The 19,554-nt window shown below is 44.4% G+C and overlaps 1 protein-coding gene across 1 annotated transcript; it reads right to left on the bottom strand.

Annotated features, from left to right (window-relative positions):
• Positions 1-1,101: 1,101 nt before the first annotated feature.
• LOC309525254 (uncharacterized protein) lies at positions 1,102-8,842 on the bottom strand. Its single transcript, XM_082210791.1, has 4 exons — positions 8,580-8,842; positions 5,304-5,693; positions 2,481-2,581; positions 1,102-1,693 (listed from the first exon to the last, which is right to left on the bottom strand). The coding sequence occupies exons 1-4, from the start codon at positions 8,614-8,616 to the stop codon at positions 1,622-1,624; spliced, it is 600 nt and encodes a 199-aa protein (XP_082066917.1). The 5' UTR covers positions 8,617-8,842; the 3' UTR covers positions 1,102-1,621.
• Between the last annotated feature and the right edge of the window lie 10,712 nt (positions 8,843-19,554).

Raw genomic sequence — 19,554 nt, 5'->3', positions numbered from 1 at the left:
CAGACCTGAAAGCGTGTTTTGGATACAGAGCGGTCCTCACAGGTATAACTCCAGCAATGATGTAATCCCCTGGACTGTAATAATTATTTGAAGATGTCCGTAGGTCTGACAGATCTAGATCTTCCATCATTGCTACCTCAACTGGCAAATGAAGCAAGACTAACAGAAGGATCATTTTAGGCACAAACAAGTGAGAACTTCCTTCAACTGATTTTATTATATTCAGAGCAAGGACAGAAGCATTTGCTAGGAAGTATACACAAAATCTTCATCCTGTAACTGACTTCTCAGAGGAGGAGCTCGGGGCTGGCTTTGGTGCTAACAGAGAAACAAATTTCAGACTAGCCTACCACCTCTGATGGTTTAACTCCCAGCCCTCCTTCTTAATAGCTCAGTATATATATTTATGTTGCTCTGTTTCTGTACTTGGCAAAAAGAATGATCAATGATTCTGGATTCTGATTATTATTATTATTACTGATCTCAAAAGTGACCTCTGGAAAACCCTATGAGAACACAAATCAATCACAATGTTTTTGATAATTGCAGGGGAGATATAATCACATCCTCGAAGTTTCATGCTCTCTTTGCGGCTGTTTGTGCAGGTGTACGGCAGGAGAAAACATGTTTGCAAAAGTTTGCATCATGCTTTCCTATGGGGCAGCTGAGAGGACAATGAACTTGGAGGGCGACGTGTGATTCTCTAGACCCTTTGCTGGTGACCCTTGACTTTAAACCAATGAGAGGGTAGGACAGGGCTGTAGCGCAGACTTTCAGCCCAGCTGCCTGAGCATTCAAATCCCTTGCGTCAGTTTCCTTCCAAGACTTCAGAGGAGGGCAAGTTACTTCTCGCCCTCTCTCTAGCTTTCTTTCTCTCTATCTCCCCCTGCTATTTTTTGACAGCCAATAGCAAGGCCTGGAAACAGATGGAGAAACAGCACACAAGCACTCTGCTGGCTACCCCCTGGTCACTTCCTGCATGCTTGGTCTCCCTAGGACAGCGGTTCTCAACCTGTGGGTCCCCATATCTTGTTGGACTACAACTCCCATCATCCCTGAGCTCTGGCTAGCTAGGGGTGATGGAAGTTGTAGTTCCCACTAGTCCTTATTGGTTTGACAACATTTACATCTCACACCAGGCCTTGGGTACCACTTAAGATTAAGTCCAGGGTTACCACCCCTCTGGCTGTTCCATGGCCAATTCTTCTTGGGCACAGTCTGACCTTTAGAGTGCCTAGAAATTGTACTTCTTCGTTGTGACTTGAGCACACGTGAATATTGCCTATCTTGCTGTAATACAACTCCCTTCATACCTGACCATTGGCCAAGCTGACTGGGGCAGCTAGGAGTTGGAGTCTAAGAGCTGAAGTCCAGACACTGGTTCTCTCTGCTGCCTGAACTTAAGGGCTTCACGGTGCCGGGTGAAGTCATATTTGTATGGCTGTTTCAATTCAAGATATTCGGTTACTTCCAGATCATGATACTTGAGCGGCTGAAAATTGCAGCCCTGCAATGGGGGTAGATGGGGTAGACAACGGTTCCTAATTTTTGATAGGTGTCCTGTTGCTCTCCTTGATTCATGAAATGAGCAGATGGATCATTCATGACATATCAGCTCCAGTCAATAGTGGATTTCCCAGGATGGCCCAGTCTTCCTTCCCTGAGTGATGCTTCCATCCACTGTGCAAAAATGCTAGGATAAAAAGAGTGGAGTTTGGCCCTCAAGCTGTGCAGGCTTCAGTAAAGATCCCTGTTCCCATAATGATTATTTTGCAGCAACAGTTTGCTAGCACAACATAGAAATCAGGTTCCCCCTTGCCACTTGGCTTGGAACAGGTGAGGAACCCCTGGCGTATGAGCAGAACATGGCACTCCAGAATTCTCTTTCTTGACCTCTAGAACTTCCACTAGGGACACGGGTGGTGCTGTGGGTTAAACCACAGAGCCTAGGAGTTGCCGATCAGAAGGTCGGTGGTTCGAATCCCCGTAACAGGGTGAGCTCCCGTTGTTCAGTCCCTGCTCCTGCCAACCTAGCAGTTCGAAAGCACGTCAAAGTGCAAGTAGATAAATAGGTACGGCTCCGGCGGGAAGGTAAATGGCGTTTCCGTGTGCTGCTCTGGTTCACCAGAAGCGGCTTAGTCATGCTGGCCACATGACCCGGAAGCTGTACGCCGGCTCGCTCGGCCAATACCCCAGAGTCATCCGCAACTGGACCTAATGGTCAGGGGTCCCTTTACTTTTACTAGAACTTCCACAGGCCACGTCTCTCTCTGGCTCTTGCCCTGTTCCCTCCTTGGGCTTTAGTTTGGCCAGAATGTGACACCAACCAGCTTTTGTTTTTTGGGTTGTTGTTTTCTTTTTAAAAAAATATGGGTGTTATTCATTTAAGCCTTCTTCAGGGGGTCTATTCTGAGGAAGACACCCAACATTTCCCTTTGCTCTTTTTCCAAGTAATTTTTTTTTAGAAATGCAGCACTTACATCTACTACCAAGAGCCCAAGGAAGCAGAGGAGGAGGCCACCCCAAATCATCCGAACCATATTCTCAGTGCTGAGTTTTTCCTGGGTTAATGATCCTGCTCCTACAGTAAATGTGGAGGTGAGGAAAAAGGGATATTGAATCAGAAAAGGTGAAAAACAAGAAACATATCACGTCTTCCTTAAAATACCTTGGGTACTTTAGGCTTGGCTGGAATGTGACTCCAAACAGCTTTTGTTTTTGTTTTGTTTTTTTAAAAAAATATGAGTGTTATTCAGTTAAGCCATCTTCAGGGGGTCTGTTCTGAGTAGGACTGAGCTGAATGCCATCCTTTACTTTTATTTAATTACATAAAAAAGATAAAGCAGAATAAAAGAAAGAAAAATACTGTTAATGTGATTTGTTTAAAACAAATATCCATAAGTTAGAGCAGGCTGGGATAGCAGGCTTGTTGGTTTTTTAATGTCTGATGTAGATTTTTTCAATTTCATTGTTCTGTATGGGCCAATGACAATAAAGATTATCATATCATTATAGGTGAGTCAGAAGGATTATACAGTGGAACCTTGGTTTTCGAACATATTCCGTACCGGAAGACCATTCGACTTCCGAAACATTCGGAAACCGAGGATCAAAATCCATTGAAAAAATTGAGAAATGCACCTCGGAAGCTGTTTGACTTCTGAGGTGAGTTTAAAAATGGAAGCAATTACTTTGGGGTTCTCGGCGTTCAGGTTCCGAATTGTTCATCAATGGAGACATTCGAGAACTGAGGTTCCACTGTACATTGTCAGGATATCAATGAGGGCTCACAAGTATACCTTTACGTTTGCATCTGAGTTTTTCCTGGGTTAATGACTCTGCTCCTACGGCAGTTGTGGAGGTGAAAGAAAGGGGATATTGAATCAGAAAAGGTGAAAAACAAGAAACATATCACGTCCTCCTTAAAAACAAGCCAACATCAAGACATGGTGTATGAAGCTGGCTTGTTTTATTCAGCTATAGTTAGGATGATCTGTCATTTTTCTGGCTTCGGACCAGAGGTACTGCTAAATATTTACAGGGTTCATGGCAGAAGCCCTTGTCAGGTACTGAGCAGAGGAGGAATAGTGGAGACCACCTCCCCATCCTGACTCTTCCAGAGCAGAAGAAGACAGTTCAGAATTACACCAGGGGTTTGAGGGAGGTCACAGCTCAGAGGCAGATGAGGGGAAAAGCTGGGGAATAATGGGAGAGGAGGAGGAGGCAGGGCCGGAGCAACTGGTTGACACGTTATCACTAGGAAGCATTCCAGACCCACCATCTCCCAGAACCCAGTGGGCCTTAAAAGTGGGAGAGCAAAGGGCTCAGAAGCAAAGGGCGCTCAACACCACCCATAGAAGAGATGACGAATGAAAAGGGGGAGGGGAGATTTACTTGGGGGCAACACCATTATTCCAAGAGGCTGTGTTCCCAACCCTCTCTCTGTAAATATTGAATAAATAGCAGGTGGTTAGGACTTTTCCTTATCTTATCTTATCCATTCCTAGCAACCTGTTATGGGGGTTGGTTCCTCTCCTGCCTGATGGCCTGTGATGACATCCCTCTTGAGGTCCCTTGTAACTCTACACTTCTACAACTTGATGAATAACATTTCCTATATGTTAAGTTTCATATAAATATAAGCTTCTGGGAAATTAAGATGGTTGAATGGGGTCTTGCCAGCCCTGTGTTGTACAGTGCAGCCAGCTGCCCTACGTTTTGTTTTTAAGGAGAAAGTGATATGGTGACCAGTACAAACAACCTGGGGCTCAGAGATGAAAAGAAGACAGAGTCCCTACCAGAGAAGAATGGCAGATTAAGTTGATGGACTATGCCAAATTGGCAAAAGTGACCAGAAGAATAAGAAATCAGGAAGATGAAATTTTTAACAAAGAATGGGGGAAATATATAATTTGCCTTAGAACCATTGTAAACAATAAAAATTATTAGTAGGATTGGAATAACAACTGTAGTTTAATGTTGAATTTGGGGTATAATTGAGATTTAAAAGATTTGGATTAATACATAAGATGCAGGAGGAAAAAGTTAATATAAGGACCCACAAAGGGGAGGAGGAAAGTTCAGGAGATTATTCGGAATTCTCTTTCTGTGCTGGTTGTTTGTAAATTTTTAAAATCTGAAAAACTAAATAAGAAGAAGAAAAGAAAAGAAAAGAAAATGTGTGGCAAGGGTGTTGTGGGGTTTGTTGCTATCTTGCAAAGAGAATGACATAAGAACAATAAGTGGGGGTTATTGGGTTGTTGTTTTTATTTTTATTGGGTATTTTGTGGTTTTCTATCCTGATTTTATTCTGTGAACTGCCCTTAGACCCCCCCCCCAAGGTATAGGGCAGTATATAAATTCCATAAAGGAGGAGGAAGAGGAGGAGGAGGAAGAGGAGGAGGAGGAAGAGGAGGAGGAGGAGGAGGAGGAGGAGGAGGAGGAGGAGGAGGAGGAGGAGGAGGAGGAGGAAGAAGAAGAAGAGAAGAAGAAGAAGCAGAAGCAGCAGCAGCATGGCCTAGATCAGGGTGTCTCAGCATCTAGGAACTGTCCGTGCCAGATGCTGAACCTTAGGTTATAATTGCTGGACAACTACCAAAATAGATTTTGTGAAGGGAGACTTGTTTCAGTTCTTTGCAAATAGAACTGAAAATGGCATTCTCAGTCATACCTTATGCCTCACTGAATTTACTGGAGTTAAAATGCATAGGATTGAAGCCCTGGAGATTACACCAGGACAGCAGGCAATCATTCCAAGCATGAAGCAACCTAAATATTTATTTATGCTCATTGCTATCCATTACCTTCAGTCACGGTGAGATTCACTGTTGCATGCAGTCTTAAATCCATGGATTTGATTGTTGCGCGGTACATCCCCGCATCATGAAGCCCCACGCGATGAAGCACTAGCGTGCCATTCTTGAGAACGTCTGCCCGCTGCTGATACTTCTCATCCACCAGTTTGTTAGTATTACATTCTTTCCCCCACCATTTGAGGGCTGTTCCACTGCAATTGTCTACAATGTATGCAAGGATAAGGACATTTCTGTTGCCAGCAATAAAAGTCCATGTGATGTGGAGGAATTCCCAGGAAGGACTGGGGGGCTGAAGGGAGAAGGGTAACTGAACAGTCTGGTTGATGGTAGCATTGACCCAACTGTGAGCTGAAGAGATGGGCACTGCTGATGCCATGCCTGGAAGAAACAGAGAAGGAAAATGCATGTGTTGTCTGCTATACATAAATGGTAAGGTAAAGGTAAAGGGACCCCTGACCATTAGGTCCAGTTGTAGCCAACTCTGGGGTTGTGGCGCTCATCTTGCTTTATTGGCCGAGGGAGCCGGTGTACAGCTTCCGGGTCATGTGGCCAGCATGGCTAAGCCGCTTCTGGTGAACCAGAGCAGCACACAGAAACGCCATTTACCTTCCCGCCAGAGCGGTACGTATTTATCTACTTGCACTTTGACGTGCTTTCGAACTGCTAGGTTGGCAGGAGCTAGGACTGAGCAATGGGAGCCCACCCTGTCGCGGGGATTCGAACCGTCAACCTTCTGATCGGCAAGTCCTAAGCTCTGTGGTTTAACCCACAGCGCCACCCGCGTCCCATACATAAATGGTATGTGTGGCTAATACCCATTGAAAACCTTATCCTCGACGTATTTATCTAATCCCTTTCAAAAGTCACCCATGTTGGTGGCCATCATCATGTTTTTCTTAGAACATCTGTACAGAAAAAGCCTATCAGAGAAGGGGGCCCTGCCCAGTAGCTGATAAGATAATCTAGTGCTTTTCAATCAATACCAGTCATCCTGAAAGATGAATGCTTTAAAAAATGGCAGAAAGAAATTTCAAGATTTATCGGGGGGGGGGGGGCAAAAGGCCAAGGATAAAACATAAAATACTTACAGATGTAAAAGATAGAGGCAGGTTTGCCCTCCAAGACCTTAAATTGTATTGTGAATCTGCTTGTTTGGTATGGATCAGGGACTGGACTGCAAGAAGATCAAGGGACTGCAAGAAGATCAAACCTCTCCATTCTGAAGGAAATCAGCCCTGAGTGCTCACTGGAAGGACAGATCCTGAAGCTGAGGCTCCAATACTTTGGGCCACCTCATGAGAAGAGAAGACTCCCTGAAAAGACCCTGATGTTGGGAAAGATGGAGGGCACAAGGAGAAGGGGACGACAGAGGACGAGATGGTTGGACAGTGTTCTCGAAGCTACCAGCATGAGTTTGACCAAACTGCGGGAGGCAGTGGAAGACAGGAGTGCCTAGCGTGCTCTGGTCCATGGGGTCATGAAGAGTTCGACACGACTAAATGACTAAACCACAACAGCCCAATATAAACATTTTTGCACACTAATATATGCATTTTGCAATCTTTTTTTGGTGGCACGCCAACTCAAAATTGAGAAAAGTATAAAACTTCAAGAGTATGTGTATTTTGGTCCATGTGTTGATTCAGCGGGAAGGATTCATCTAATGAAACTTGTCATCAGAAGCCCTGCAAAAGGGCTTCAACCTATGCAAGAGAGATTTCTCCCTTCCTCCCCTTGTGCATACCACAAATTTGGCCTAGGATGGGTCAAGAGAACTCCCAGAACCAGAGACATAACTGGGCCCCCTTGCTTCTTTGGCATGGAGCCTCCAAAGCTGAGAGAGACCATGGACCAGAAACTCAAAGACTTTCCTTTTCGTTGCCTTTCGCGATCCGCCAGTGACTTTCTAAACTAAGGGCAATTTTTGTGCCCTTGGCAGCCACCAACCTATCTAACTCCTAGGTACGCCCCTGCTCAGAACAGCACACAGGGGGAAAGGGATTGTTTTGTTTGGCAAGCTGAATTTCTTGTGCAGATGTAAGATTCGACATAACGCGATGTTGAATTCCACCCAGGGTGTGGGGTGATCTGCTTTGGGTTTTCTAAAGGAGAACAAAGTGTCTAAACTCACTGCCATTCATTTGGTTCGCCTGCCCTTCAGAAGCTCACCCCAGCAGCCTCACTATCCCATTTGTAGAGTGCAATACTTTACATTTGTAGAGTGCAATCAATTTGCTCAAGGGCATCCTGATCAAATTTGCAGATGACACCAAACTGGGAGGGGTGGCTAACACCCCAGAGGACAGGATCACACTTCAAAACGACCTTGACAGATTAGAGAACTGGGCAAAAATAAACAAGATGAATTTTAACAGGGAGAAATGTAAAGTATTGCACTTGGGCAAAAAAAAATGAGAGGCACAAATACAAGATGGGTGACACCTGGCTTGAGAGCAGTACATGTGAAAAGGATCTAGGAGTCTTGGTTGACCACAAACTTGACATGAGCCAACAGTGTGACGCGGCAGCTAAAAAAGCCAATGCAATTCTGGGCTGCATCAATAGGAGTATAGCATCTAGATCAAGGGAAGTAATAGTGCCACTGTATTCTGCTCTGGTCAGACCACACCTGGAGTACTGTGTCCAGTTCTGGGCACCACAATTCAAGAAGGACACTGACAAACTGGAACGTGTCCAGAGGAGGGCAACCAAAATGGTCAAAGGCCTGGAAACGATGCCTTATGAGGAACGGCTAAGGGAGCTGGGCATGTTTAGCCTGGAGAAGAGGAGGTTAAGGGGTGATATGATAGCCATGTTCAAATATATAAAAGGATGTCACATAGAGGAGGGCGAAAGGTTGTTTTCTGCTGCTCCGGAGAAGCAGACACGGAGCAATGGATCCAAACTACAAGAAAGAAGATTCCACCTAAACATTAGGAAGAACTTCCTGACAGTAAGAGCTGTTTGACAGTGGAATTTGCTGCCAAGGAGTGTGGTGGAGTCTCCTACTTTGGAGGTCTTTAAGCAGAGGCTTGACAACCATATGTCAGGAGTGCTCTGATGGTGTTTCCTGCTTGGCAGGGGGTTGGACTCGATGGCCCTTGTGGTCTCTTCCAACACTATGATTCTATGATTCTATGATTCTATGATTCTATGATTCTAGAATGCTTATAGCAATAACCGCCCATCATGCCAGCTCTTCTGCCCAGCGTTATCCCCAAAGAACCGACTTCCAAAGCACAATCTGCTTTTGCTTTTACTCACCTGAGAATGCCCAGAAGAATGCCACACTGATCAACATCCTGGAGGGTCATACAATTCGATACCCCACCAATTCTGAAATCATACCTGTCTCAAACCTCCAACAATTGAACTGCTTCCTTAATTGAATGTTTCAAGATTGTGTCTCTCATTTTTGTTCTATGTGGTAAGTGAAAGATCTGGTCTCTGGAAAATGAGAGAAGCAAGCAGCTCTGGTGTGATGAGACCACTCGAGATAACACGATCAGCAAAGGATGTGGTCTAGCAGGGTCAGGTACCTGCTGCACAATACATTTAGGCTGGGCAGCTAGGAAGAGAATAGAAACTTAACTTGCACCATTTCAGAGAATTATGGCCTTGAAGCAGAAACCGAGGGGAAGGGCGACAGCTCGACAAAGTGGTAAGCAGAAGGCAGATGAGGAATAGAAACGTCTCGTAGAAACCACAGTCTTTATAATGTATTAAATTAGGGTTGGTTGCTTGGTGAATGGGACGTATACAGCTGTGTGTGTGCAAGAAGGGGACTGCCCAGAGGACACTCAGCGTTCTACTTGCCTGCTTCTTCAAATGGCAAGATGTTCTAGGGGTGCAGCCTTTAACCAGGGTTGTTTTCCTCTCCGAAAAGGTCACCGGAGGCTTGTGACAAGACTCCCTTTGACACTGGACAGGAACCTTTGCCTACTGGCTTCCAGGTCCTGAGGAATATTGCAGGTGGAGGATGGATAGGGTTGGGAAATCACATGGGGACAGGAGATTTAGCAGTTTGAGTCCATAATCATTCATTGCATCCCAGAGGGAATGGGGGTTAAGGCTGGGAGATGCACACCATGACTTTAAAACAAAAACAAAATAAAAACGATCCCTATCCTCGCTGCACTATATGGGAAGGTTTCAGGAGGGAGAGGGAATTATACATTTTGTCTTCCCTGATTTCCAGAAAGCTGCCCGTCCTAGCTATACAATCATACCTCGGGTTACAGATGCTTCAGGTTGCGAGTTTTTGGGTTACGGATGCACCGAAAGCCGGAAGTAGCGGAACGGGTTACCTCCGGGTTTCGGCAGAAGCGCTAAACCACGCTTTGCGCATGCGCAGAAGCACCGAATGGCAATCCGCGCATGCGCAGACATGGCGCTGCAGGTTGCAAACGCTGTGGATTGCAAACGTGCCTCCCGCATGGATCACGTTCGCAACCCGAGCATCCACTGTATAGCAATTAGTCAGGTATGTTTGGGGTTGATAGACAGCCAGTGGGGAAATGTTCCTACATCATCATCATCATTTTTTATTTGTATGCCGCCTTTCCACAGTTAAAAAACAATGTGCATAGCATAACAAGATTTACATAATTACAAAAGTCATAAACAATCAATAAACCACATCAAAAAAATACACAACCAAATGGGAAACAATTTCCACATAAATCAAAACCTAGAAACTAAGAATACAGCATTAATGTCACAGTTTAAAATGACATAGGTAAAAAAATAACAGCAATTTAAACAAACAAAAACAAAACAAAATGAAGCCCTCTCTGCCTAGCAGCAGCAGCAGCAGCAGTCCTTTATAGAGCCCATCAGACCCCGCCCTGGGTGGCAGGACTTTCTAATATATAGACACCCAGTTTTAACCCGTCTTCCACAAGGCACCTTGGAGGCCTGAGCTTATTTCTAACTGTTTATCTATACATGATCATGTATAGTGATCGTGTATCTCACAGCCTGCAAGACAAGGTGGCAGGGTAGGGTAGCACAGTTGTCACAACACTAGGGTGGCAGGATAGCTCTGGACAAGTACATTGCTCCAACAAGCTAGGAAGTCAATGATGGCTTTCCAGCCTCTGCCTCTCTGAGGCTCCAACTGTCCCCTGGGTGAACTAGCCTCTTAAAGGCTCAACCCACCAGGCTGAAGACAGATACATCTCGCCTCCGATCTGGTGTGTTCCCTGCACCATTGGGCTGGTGAGCTAGTGTGGAAAGCCTTTGGTTTCCCTGTGATGGATCTGGGTCTGGTTCTATAGGCCCTGGTACTCTGGGAACTGGTTCAGTGGATTCTTGCCTACCAGGCTGAGGTTCAGGGATCCCTTTATTACCAGCATCAGATTCAGGATCAAGAATCTAGTCTGTCTCCCCAGCTGTGGCCTCTGACTGCAGCTATCCTGGCTGCTGCTGGTCTTCAGGTTTGTGATATCATGCTACTCCATTCCTAATGTAGATCTTCGCTCACCCTTTTTCCCCTAGCAGGAAGGGCACCATTTTGTGGTTCAGCTCAGGTGTCAAAATGTCTTGGGCTGGACCTGCTCTCAGTTCATTTTGTGAAGACATATGGGATTTTATTCATGAGTGACCATGGTATCTTGAGGTCACAACTAATCACAAGTTGTGTTTCTTTTTGCAACAGAAGTAAGCCTTTTGTTATTACTTGAAACAGAAGAAGCTTTGAGTTTTGTTTCCCCCAGTTCCTCAATTTGTTTCTGGTCTTAAATTTAGTTTTCACCATTTCTGCATCAGTTTGCAATTTTGTATATATGTATATATAAATCTACACGAGGAAGTCATACATGTGTCTGCATATTTTCAATAACATATGCATGTTCATATATAGTTTCCCTAACAGAATGCATTCCCCCCCTGCTTCTTTCTGCATGCATTGCTGTTGCTGTTTTAGAAAACTGAGTTGCAGAGTGCAAGTTTCTGGATGTATTGATAAAATGATTATTGTCATTTGCTGGATGGAGCAAGACAACAAAAATATCAAAACATTGGCTATGCTGGAGGGGTCTGATGGGAGTTGGAGCCCAGCAACATCTGACGGATACCACATTTACTACTTACCCTTAACCTGTGAAACCATGTACTGTTTCCATTTATCTGAATAACATGCACCTCAGCCATTGTCTGTATCTGGTGCTGCAGTCAGTACCTTGGCAGCCACAGTTGCGTTAACACAGGGCTACCAGCTCATCCCTCTGGGTCTCAATAAGCAGTAAGAAGGCTATAAAAATGACCCACTTTTGGGAGGCTATTTTAAGAAACCTTGGTGATTATTAGCCCTTGAGCCCACTTATTGAAATGGAAACTTGTTTTTATAATTAACACACACAAAAACGTCATCTAGACAAAATCCTGCCATGACAACATTGTATTTCCTGCACAATCAACAAAATATCACAAATGTTCAAGCCACAATAAAAATGGAGGAAATCACATAGGTTGTCTGCTGAGAGGCACAATTATTCACAGGCTTTTCTGCACCAGCAAAGACACCTAAATTCTTGCGGGCATAGGCACAACTTGCACTGAACGTTTTCTTCTGCAGACACACAAAGTTTATTAATAGCCACATACCAACATCCTGTTGCTTTGTCATGCCCAGAGAGGAACCAAGAGAAAGACAAGAAAGGCTTGGCTTTTGCTCTTTGGTAACATAAGAGCAGATGTAGGGGACGTTTTCCAGCCCTAGGACCACATTTGCTCATGGGCAAGTTTTGAGGACCACATTCCAGTGGTGGGTCTGGCAAAGGTGGTTGTGGCCACCCATCCCACACCATAACCCAGGCATAGGCAAATTTGGCCCCCCAGATGTTTTGGGACTACAATTCCCATCATCCCTGACCACTAGTCCTGTTAGCTAGGGATGATGGGAGTTGTAGTCCCAAAGCATCTGGAGGGCCGAGTTTGCCTATGCCTGCCATAACCCATCCTCTGCGCAGGCAAGCAAGAAGTCCTCTGATAGTTCAAGGACACATCCCAGCAAGGTAAAACCACCAGAGGAGAGAGCAGAGCTGGACCCTTGAGGGTTGTGCCCCAGGAAAGGTGCATGAGCTAAGCCCTTTGAAGATCCAGACATAGGCTCCCCATCCCTTGTATTAGAGATACATGGCCCTATTTGTACCCAAGAATATCCTTGTTTGGGGAAGGATTCTAGCTCGGTAGTGAAGCACATGCTTGTGTCAAATGCAGAAAGTCTCAGGCTCAACCCCCAGTTTTAAAAATACCATCCAGGGTGGCAGGCGTCAAAGGACCCAACCCCCTACGGTAGGTTGCCAGGAACGGATAAGACAAGGAAAGTTCTTACTAATGCTATTTGTTCAATATTCACTCAGAGATGCTTAGAAATGCAGCCTCTTGGAACAATGGTGTTGCTCCAAGTGAAACCCCACTCCCTCCGTCCCTCCCACTTTCTCATGAGTCATCGCTACTGGTGCTGGAAAGGGCCTTTTTGCCTTTGAGCTCTTTGCTCTCCTACTTTCAAGGCCCACTGTGTTCTGGGAGGCAGGGTCTGGTCTTCTTCCCCCTCCTCTCCCATTATTTCCCAGCTTTCCCCTCATCTGCCTCTGAGCTGTGACCTCCCTCAAACCCCTGTTGTAATTCTGAACTGTCTTCTTCTTCTCCTCTGGAAGGGTCAGGCTGGAGAGACAGTTGTGGCGATCACACAGGGTCCCCGGACGTTTCACCGTCTATTGATCCCTGTGCCACCACTTTATTTCTCGCTGCCACCACCCAGGCCCCACCTGGGACAATACTGAGTCCAGTCAGGGTTAAATTGGAACATATTTGTTTATTTATTGCAGTTTAACAAGCGTGTGGTTTCATAAACGGTATTGGTCAATTGCAATCATGGGGTGCCTATCCAGACCTATAACTTCTGTGACCTGCTCTCACTCACTAAACCACCTCTCAGATATTTACTTGTCTTCCTAGCCCCTAACTATTCCTGACTCAGCTTATTTCTCTACACTAACTCAACCTACCCACAGACTCTATTCCAATTCACTCCCACTCCACCCAACTCCCAATGAACTCCTCCCTTTGCCCCTCCCAGAGCTGGTTTTATAGTCCCACTGACTCCACCCCCCTGGGTCCTGATTGGTTAACCTGTTTAACTATTTCGCCTCCAGCACTCTCATATGTTAACATCACAACCGTCGCCACCATTCCTCCTCTGTCCAGTCCCTGCCACAGGGTGGGGTTCAGCAAGAAATTGGAGTCGGGTCTCAATCTTTTGTTTTTATTATTATTAAACTTTTGAAATACATTCCACCAAAGTTTAACATCAAATTCTAACATCTACATCTTTTAGACTTCCCTCAGCTTGTCTGACAATTTTCCGTATTATCACTATTTCTCACATTTCTTAAATTTATATTGCACTTTAACACTCTTAATCTTATCATATCCTTTAAAACAATATTTCTACCAGTTATTTTCACAGAGCTTCTTGAAAACAAACAAACGTTAATTAATTTCTCATCACATATATATTTGATATATTCTGTAAATTTATTCCAGTCCTTGGAGAATCTCTGATCTCGTCAATTCCGAATTTTCCCCATTAATTTGTCCATTTCTGCGTATTCCATCAGTTTCATTCTCCATTCTTTCCTCGTAGGCATTTCTTCCTGTTTCCATTTCTGGGCCACCAAAATTCTAGCTGCTGTTATTGCATACATAAATAACTTCTCATCCTTCTTAATTTCATTCCTTAATATTCCTAATAGAAATGTTTCTGGTTTCTTAACAAAAGTATATTTCAACATTTTCTTCAACTCATTATAAATCATTTCCCAGAAACATTTCATTTTTTTTACATTCCCACCACATATGATAAAATGTTCCTTCCTTTTCCTGGCATTTCCAACACTTATTACTCACTTTATACATCTTACCAAGTTTTACTAGCGTTACATACCATCTTTATATCATTTTCATAACATTTTCGTTTATTACAGTACATGCAGTAAATTTCATTCCTTCCTTCCACAATTTTATCCAATCTTCAAATTGTATATTATAACCAAAATCGTTGGCCCATTGAATCATAACTGATTTAACATCTTCATCCTTTGTTTGCCACTCAAGTAATAATTTATACACTTTAGATAAAAATTTTACATCATTATTCAAAATTTCTTCATGGAACCTAGACTTTTCTTCTTGAAAACCTCTTTCTAACAACTCTTTCTTAAACATCGCATTCAACTGAAAATAATGCAACCAATCATTCACATGTTCGTTAACTTCCTCATATGATTTCAATTTCCATTTGTTTCCTTCTTTAACTATCAAATTCTCATATGTAATCCATCTCCCTGTCATATTGATCTTCTTAACACTCATCACCTCCAATGGCGACAGCCAATATGGAGTTTTAAACTCTAATAGGTTTTTATACCTATTCCATACTTCAATGAGTGGACCTCTAAAGGTGTGGTTTTCGAAACCTTTATGCACTCTTTTTTTTTTACCATAAATATGCGTGCCATCCGAATCTATTATCATAACCTTCTAAATCCAACAATTCTGTATTTTCTAACTTTATCCATTCTTTCACCCAGCAAAGGCATGCTGCCTCATAATATAACTTTAAATCTGGCAGGGCGAAGCCTCCTCTATCTTTTGCATCTGTTAATATCTTAAAATTTATTCTTGGCTTCTTGCCCTGCGAGACGTATCTTGATATTATTCTTTGCCATTCTTTAAATATTGTCACTCCTTTAATTATTGGTATTGTTTGGAATAAAGGAGTGGGGTCTCAATCTATACTGGGAGCAAGTTCAGAGGCCCACATGCTTATGTTTCCTTTTTTTAAAAAAAAAAAGTTTGCTTATGCACACTTCTGCATACTCTCCAACCATCCCTGTTTTAATGGGGCATGCCTGGAATTACAGAAGCCATCCCAGCTTATGAATTCATTCTGGACTGTCACTGGGATGAACTGGTGCTTTTAGCTGGCACTGGTACTTGCAGTGGTGCTATGCTCCCGCCATAGGAGTTGTCAGGCTTCAGGGAATCAGCTTCCTCCCTGCTTTGGCAGAGATAAGCAGAACAAAGGAAACGGAGGCTTCTTACCGGTTAGAAACTTTAATGATCCCAGATTCAGGTAGGTAGCCGTGTTGATCTGGCGCAGTTGAGATAAATAAAAAAATTGTCCAGTAGCACTTTAGAGTAGAGACCAACTAAGTATGTTCTGGGTATGAACTTTCTTGTGCAAGCACATTTCTTTAGATACACTTCTTCAGATTTTTCTGTGTATCTGAAGAAGTGTGCATGCACACGAAAGCTTATACCCAGAACATACAGTGGTACCTCGGGTTACATACACTTCAGGTTACATATGCTTCAGGTTACAGACTCTGCTAACCTAGAAATATTACCTCAGGTTAAGAACTTTGCTTCAGGATGAGAACAGAAATTGTGCAGTGGTGGCTCAGCGGCAGCAGGAGGCCCCATTAGCTAAAGTGGTGCTTCCTCCCTAGTCACCCACATCACTACTGCATCTTGTAACTACTGTGCTTTCTGTTCTGCCACCTTATCAGCTCTTCTTGACCTTGGGCTGAGCGGATGAATGCTTTCCAGAGACAGTGAATTCGTTAACACTCCCCCAGTGCTTCTTCTCCTAACTCATGGGTTGGCAAACAAAGGCCCAGGGGCCGGATCCAGCCCAATCGCCTTCTAAATCAGGACCACGGACAGTCCGGGAATCAGTGTATTTTTACATGAGTAGAATGTGTGCTTTTATTTAAAATACATCTCTGTGTTATTTGTGGGGCATAGGAATTTGTTCATTCCCCCCAAAAAAAACATAGTCTGCCCCCCCACAAGGTCTGAGGGACAGTGGACTGGCCCCCTGCTGAAAATGTTTGCTGACCCCTGCTAACTATTCCCCATCCAGTATTTCCCAGCTTCTGCCTTCTGAACTATGTTCCTCTGCAAACCACTGGTCCAAATCTATACTGTCCTCCTGCTTCTGGGAAGCTAAGATTTGGGATCCTGATCAGGAGGAGGGGGAGGGGGAGGCTCCCACCATTTCTCCTCAGAGCAGCCCTCCTCAGCATGCTTCCTGACAGGAGCCACCTCCTAGGGGCTGAGGGGGTCTCTGCCCCCCCAATCAAATATTTGAGGGGGCTGCGGCCTCCCAGTGTTGAAGGGCATTACCATTCAAATGGTCTGTTTGATTATGTGGGACGTGGCTTACCTGCCCCCCCCCCGATATTTTATTCAAGTTGGCACCTCTGCCTATCGCACTAGCAGCTGACTCACATAGCACCCATCTTTTGGTGCCTCACTCTGTTGTTGTTGTTTAGCTGTTTAGTCGTGTCCAACTCTTCATGACCCCATGGACCAGAGCACTCCAGGCACTCCTGTCTTCCACTGCCTCCCGCAGTTTAGTCAAACTCATGCTGGTAGCTTCGACAACACTGTCCAACAATCTCGTCCTCTGTCGTCCCCTTCTCCTTGTGCCTTCCATCTTTCCCAACATCAGGGTCTTTTCCAAGGAGTCTTCTCTTCTCATGTGGTGGCCAAAGTATTGGAGCCTCAACTTCATGATCTGTCCTTCCAGTGAGCACTCAGGGCTGATTTCCTTCAGAATGGAGAGGTTTGATCTTCTTGCAGTCCATGGGACTCTCAAGAGTCTCCTCCCGCACCATAATTCAAAAGCATCAATTCTTCGGCGATCAGCCTTCTTTATGGTCCAGCTCTCACTTCCATACATTACTACTGGGAAAACCATAGCTTTAACTATACGGACCTTTGTTGGAAAGGTGATGTCTCTGCTTTTTAAGATGCTGTCTAGGTTTGCCATCGCTTTTCTCCCAAGAAGCAGGCGTCTTTTAATTTTGTGGCTGCTGTCACCATCTGCAGTGAACATGGAGCCCAAGAAGGTAAAAATCTCTCACTGCCTCCATTTCTTCCCCTTCTATTTGCCAGGAGGTGATGGGCCCAGTGGCCATGATCTTCGTTTTTTTGATGTTGAGCTTCAGACCAAATTTGTGCTCTCTTTCTTTTCCCTGTTTTCATCAGCGGAATGTTGGAGGATATGCTTCTGGGGGGGGAAAAGTGTTGAATGTAGCTTTGGCTCTTAGATCCTGGCGAGGATCCAGTCATTGTCTCAATGGCTATGGTGTCACTGAAATATTTACAAACTTTCAAACTGTTCAGCAATTAAACAAACAGCTTCAGATGAAAGCTGATAGTGAGCACTGAGGACAGAAAAGTTTCACAGAGGGAAGGACAGCGGTCAGAGATAGTAAACAGTGGGACAGAGAATTATCATCAGGAAAAGGAAAAAGTAAACTGTTTGCTAAGTAGTGTGTTGTGAGAGAATGGCGAGTCTAGTAGGAATAAAGGAAATGGCTCTGCTCCAATCTGAAAAGTTCTCCCTCCCTCCCCATGACTCTTCTTTTGGCCCATCTGCTCATCCCTAGATGTCAACTGTGTTTCCACCTTATCTCCACGTTTCTAGCAGGAAGGAAGGAAACAAAAACCAAGTCAAGTTATGGACTTGAAGAGCTGTTTGAAATTCAGCAGGGATGATCATGAGGCGCCCTCTACTGGCTCTCTTAGGTACATTCACTGCAAGAGGAGTAACGCCAGTGCTGTCCATCAGATCTCAGGCTTATGTACACTATCTCAAAAATTGCCTTGCAGGCTGCCTGTTCCTGCATTTTGGGGGGAATGAACCATATGACTTTTCAACCAGAACAAAAACCTACTTTTTTCCAAATGGGCAGTAATGCGAAAAGGTTTGCTAAAATTATTACATGCCACTGTGCGATGTAACGTGTGTTTGCCATATTGCCGTTTTGGGGTTATCCCATTTCCCCCCATCTCTTCTACATGATGGAAGAGTATTCAGGCAGTACGCACTTTGAACCAATTTTTTATTTGGCAAATGACAGGAGGGTGCTTCCAGGCGGAGCTAAATACAGTGGTACCTCGGGTCACATATGCTTCAGGTTACATACGCTTCAGGTTACAGACTCCGCTAACCCAGAAATAGTGCTTCAGGTTAAGTACTTTGCTTCAGGATAAGAACAGAAATCGGACTCCAGCGGTGCGGCAGCAGCGGGAGGCCCCATTAGCTAAAGTGGTGCTTCAGGTTAAGAAAAGTTTCAGGTTAAGAACGGACCTCCGGAACAAATTAAGTACTTAACATGAGGTACCACTGTACTGCAAAGAAATTGTTGAGGTATCACAAATGGGTCATTGACAACGGGTTGTGGGATTTTAAAACTTATTGGATTTTGTCTTGAAATGGCAAATCCAGTTTAAGTGGGGAGATACCAGCTGACCAGCCATCTTTCAGTCTTTCCTTTAACTTGTTCGCTGCAACACTTCCTGGGAACCTGTGGCCTGCTGGATGGTGTTGGACTACAACTCCCATCATCCCTTTTCAATAGCAATGATGGGTGGAATTGAAGTGGAGGGCCAGAGGTCTGGCTTTTGCTTGGATTTCATTTATGTAAAAATAGTGCATCCTTCCTGCCTGCAATGCTAATTAGAACACAATTACCTCTTCATAGAGCTTTCATCCCAATTTGTTTGTGAGGAGATACATGACGTCACTTCAAGCAATTGTTTCCCCATCACTTTCCTTACAGCGAAAAGTCAGATTTTCTGAAAGTGGGTTTCTTGTGCAAGAGAGCAAAATCCCCTTTGATTGTGCAACCTGAGTTTGCTAGTCTCAGACTGATTCCTACCTGCAAAATAGTGATAGACTGGCTCACAGAGTAGATTTTAGCCCTTCCTGGACCCAGGACCCTAGGAATTACAAGGAACCCGGGCATCATGCAAACTAACCCCCCAAACTCACAATAGTATTATAGGAATTGTAGTTTAGTGGGGCCTCGATAATTCTATTGGTCACTAGCCTCACCCCTACCCCTAAGAACTACAGTTCCTAGTGTTCCCTGGGAAGAATGAATGCCTGTTGTGGTTGAAATATCAGGGAGAATTCGATACAATGCAAATTCTCCCCAGGTCTGAAAGACCCACATAGATTTTCAAGAGTCCTCCATCGGTCAGGGAATGAAAGAGACCCTGAGGCCAAGTCAGGTGGATCAGTAAGCCTGGTCTTTATTGTGATACTGTTGCAACAGGGTCTCCCTTCTAAGTAGCCAAAGAGCCAGAGAATCCCAAGCAATGGCAGGTTACAATTTTTATACCTTTTGGTTACAGTGTCATCTTTCTGGTACCC

Source organism: Podarcis vaucheri (genome assembly GCF_965113315.1).
Source record: "Podarcis vaucheri genome assembly, chromosome: 2".
NCBI lineage: Eukaryota > Metazoa > Chordata > Lepidosauria > Squamata > Lacertidae > Podarcis > Podarcis vaucheri.
Note: the sequence above shows the minus strand (reverse complement) of the source record. Positions and strands in the feature narration are given on the sequence as shown.

What these genes read in the sequence shown, in the direction of transcription:
- LOC309525254 (XM_082210791.1), bottom strand. Translation starts at nt 8,616, where the DNA reads ATGTTGATCAGTGTGGCATTCTTCTGGGCATTCTCAG. An exon ending in ATTCTTCTGGGCATTCTCAG is followed by an intron (nt 5,694 to 8,579) that starts GTGAGTAAAAGC and finishes TGTTTCTTCCAG; the next exon opens with GCATGGCATCAGCAGTGCCC. An exon ending in TTGGGCTCTTGGTAGTAGAT is followed by an intron (nt 1,694 to 2,480) that starts GTAAGTGCTGCA and finishes TTTTTATCCTAG; the next exon opens with CATTTTTGCACAGTGGATGG.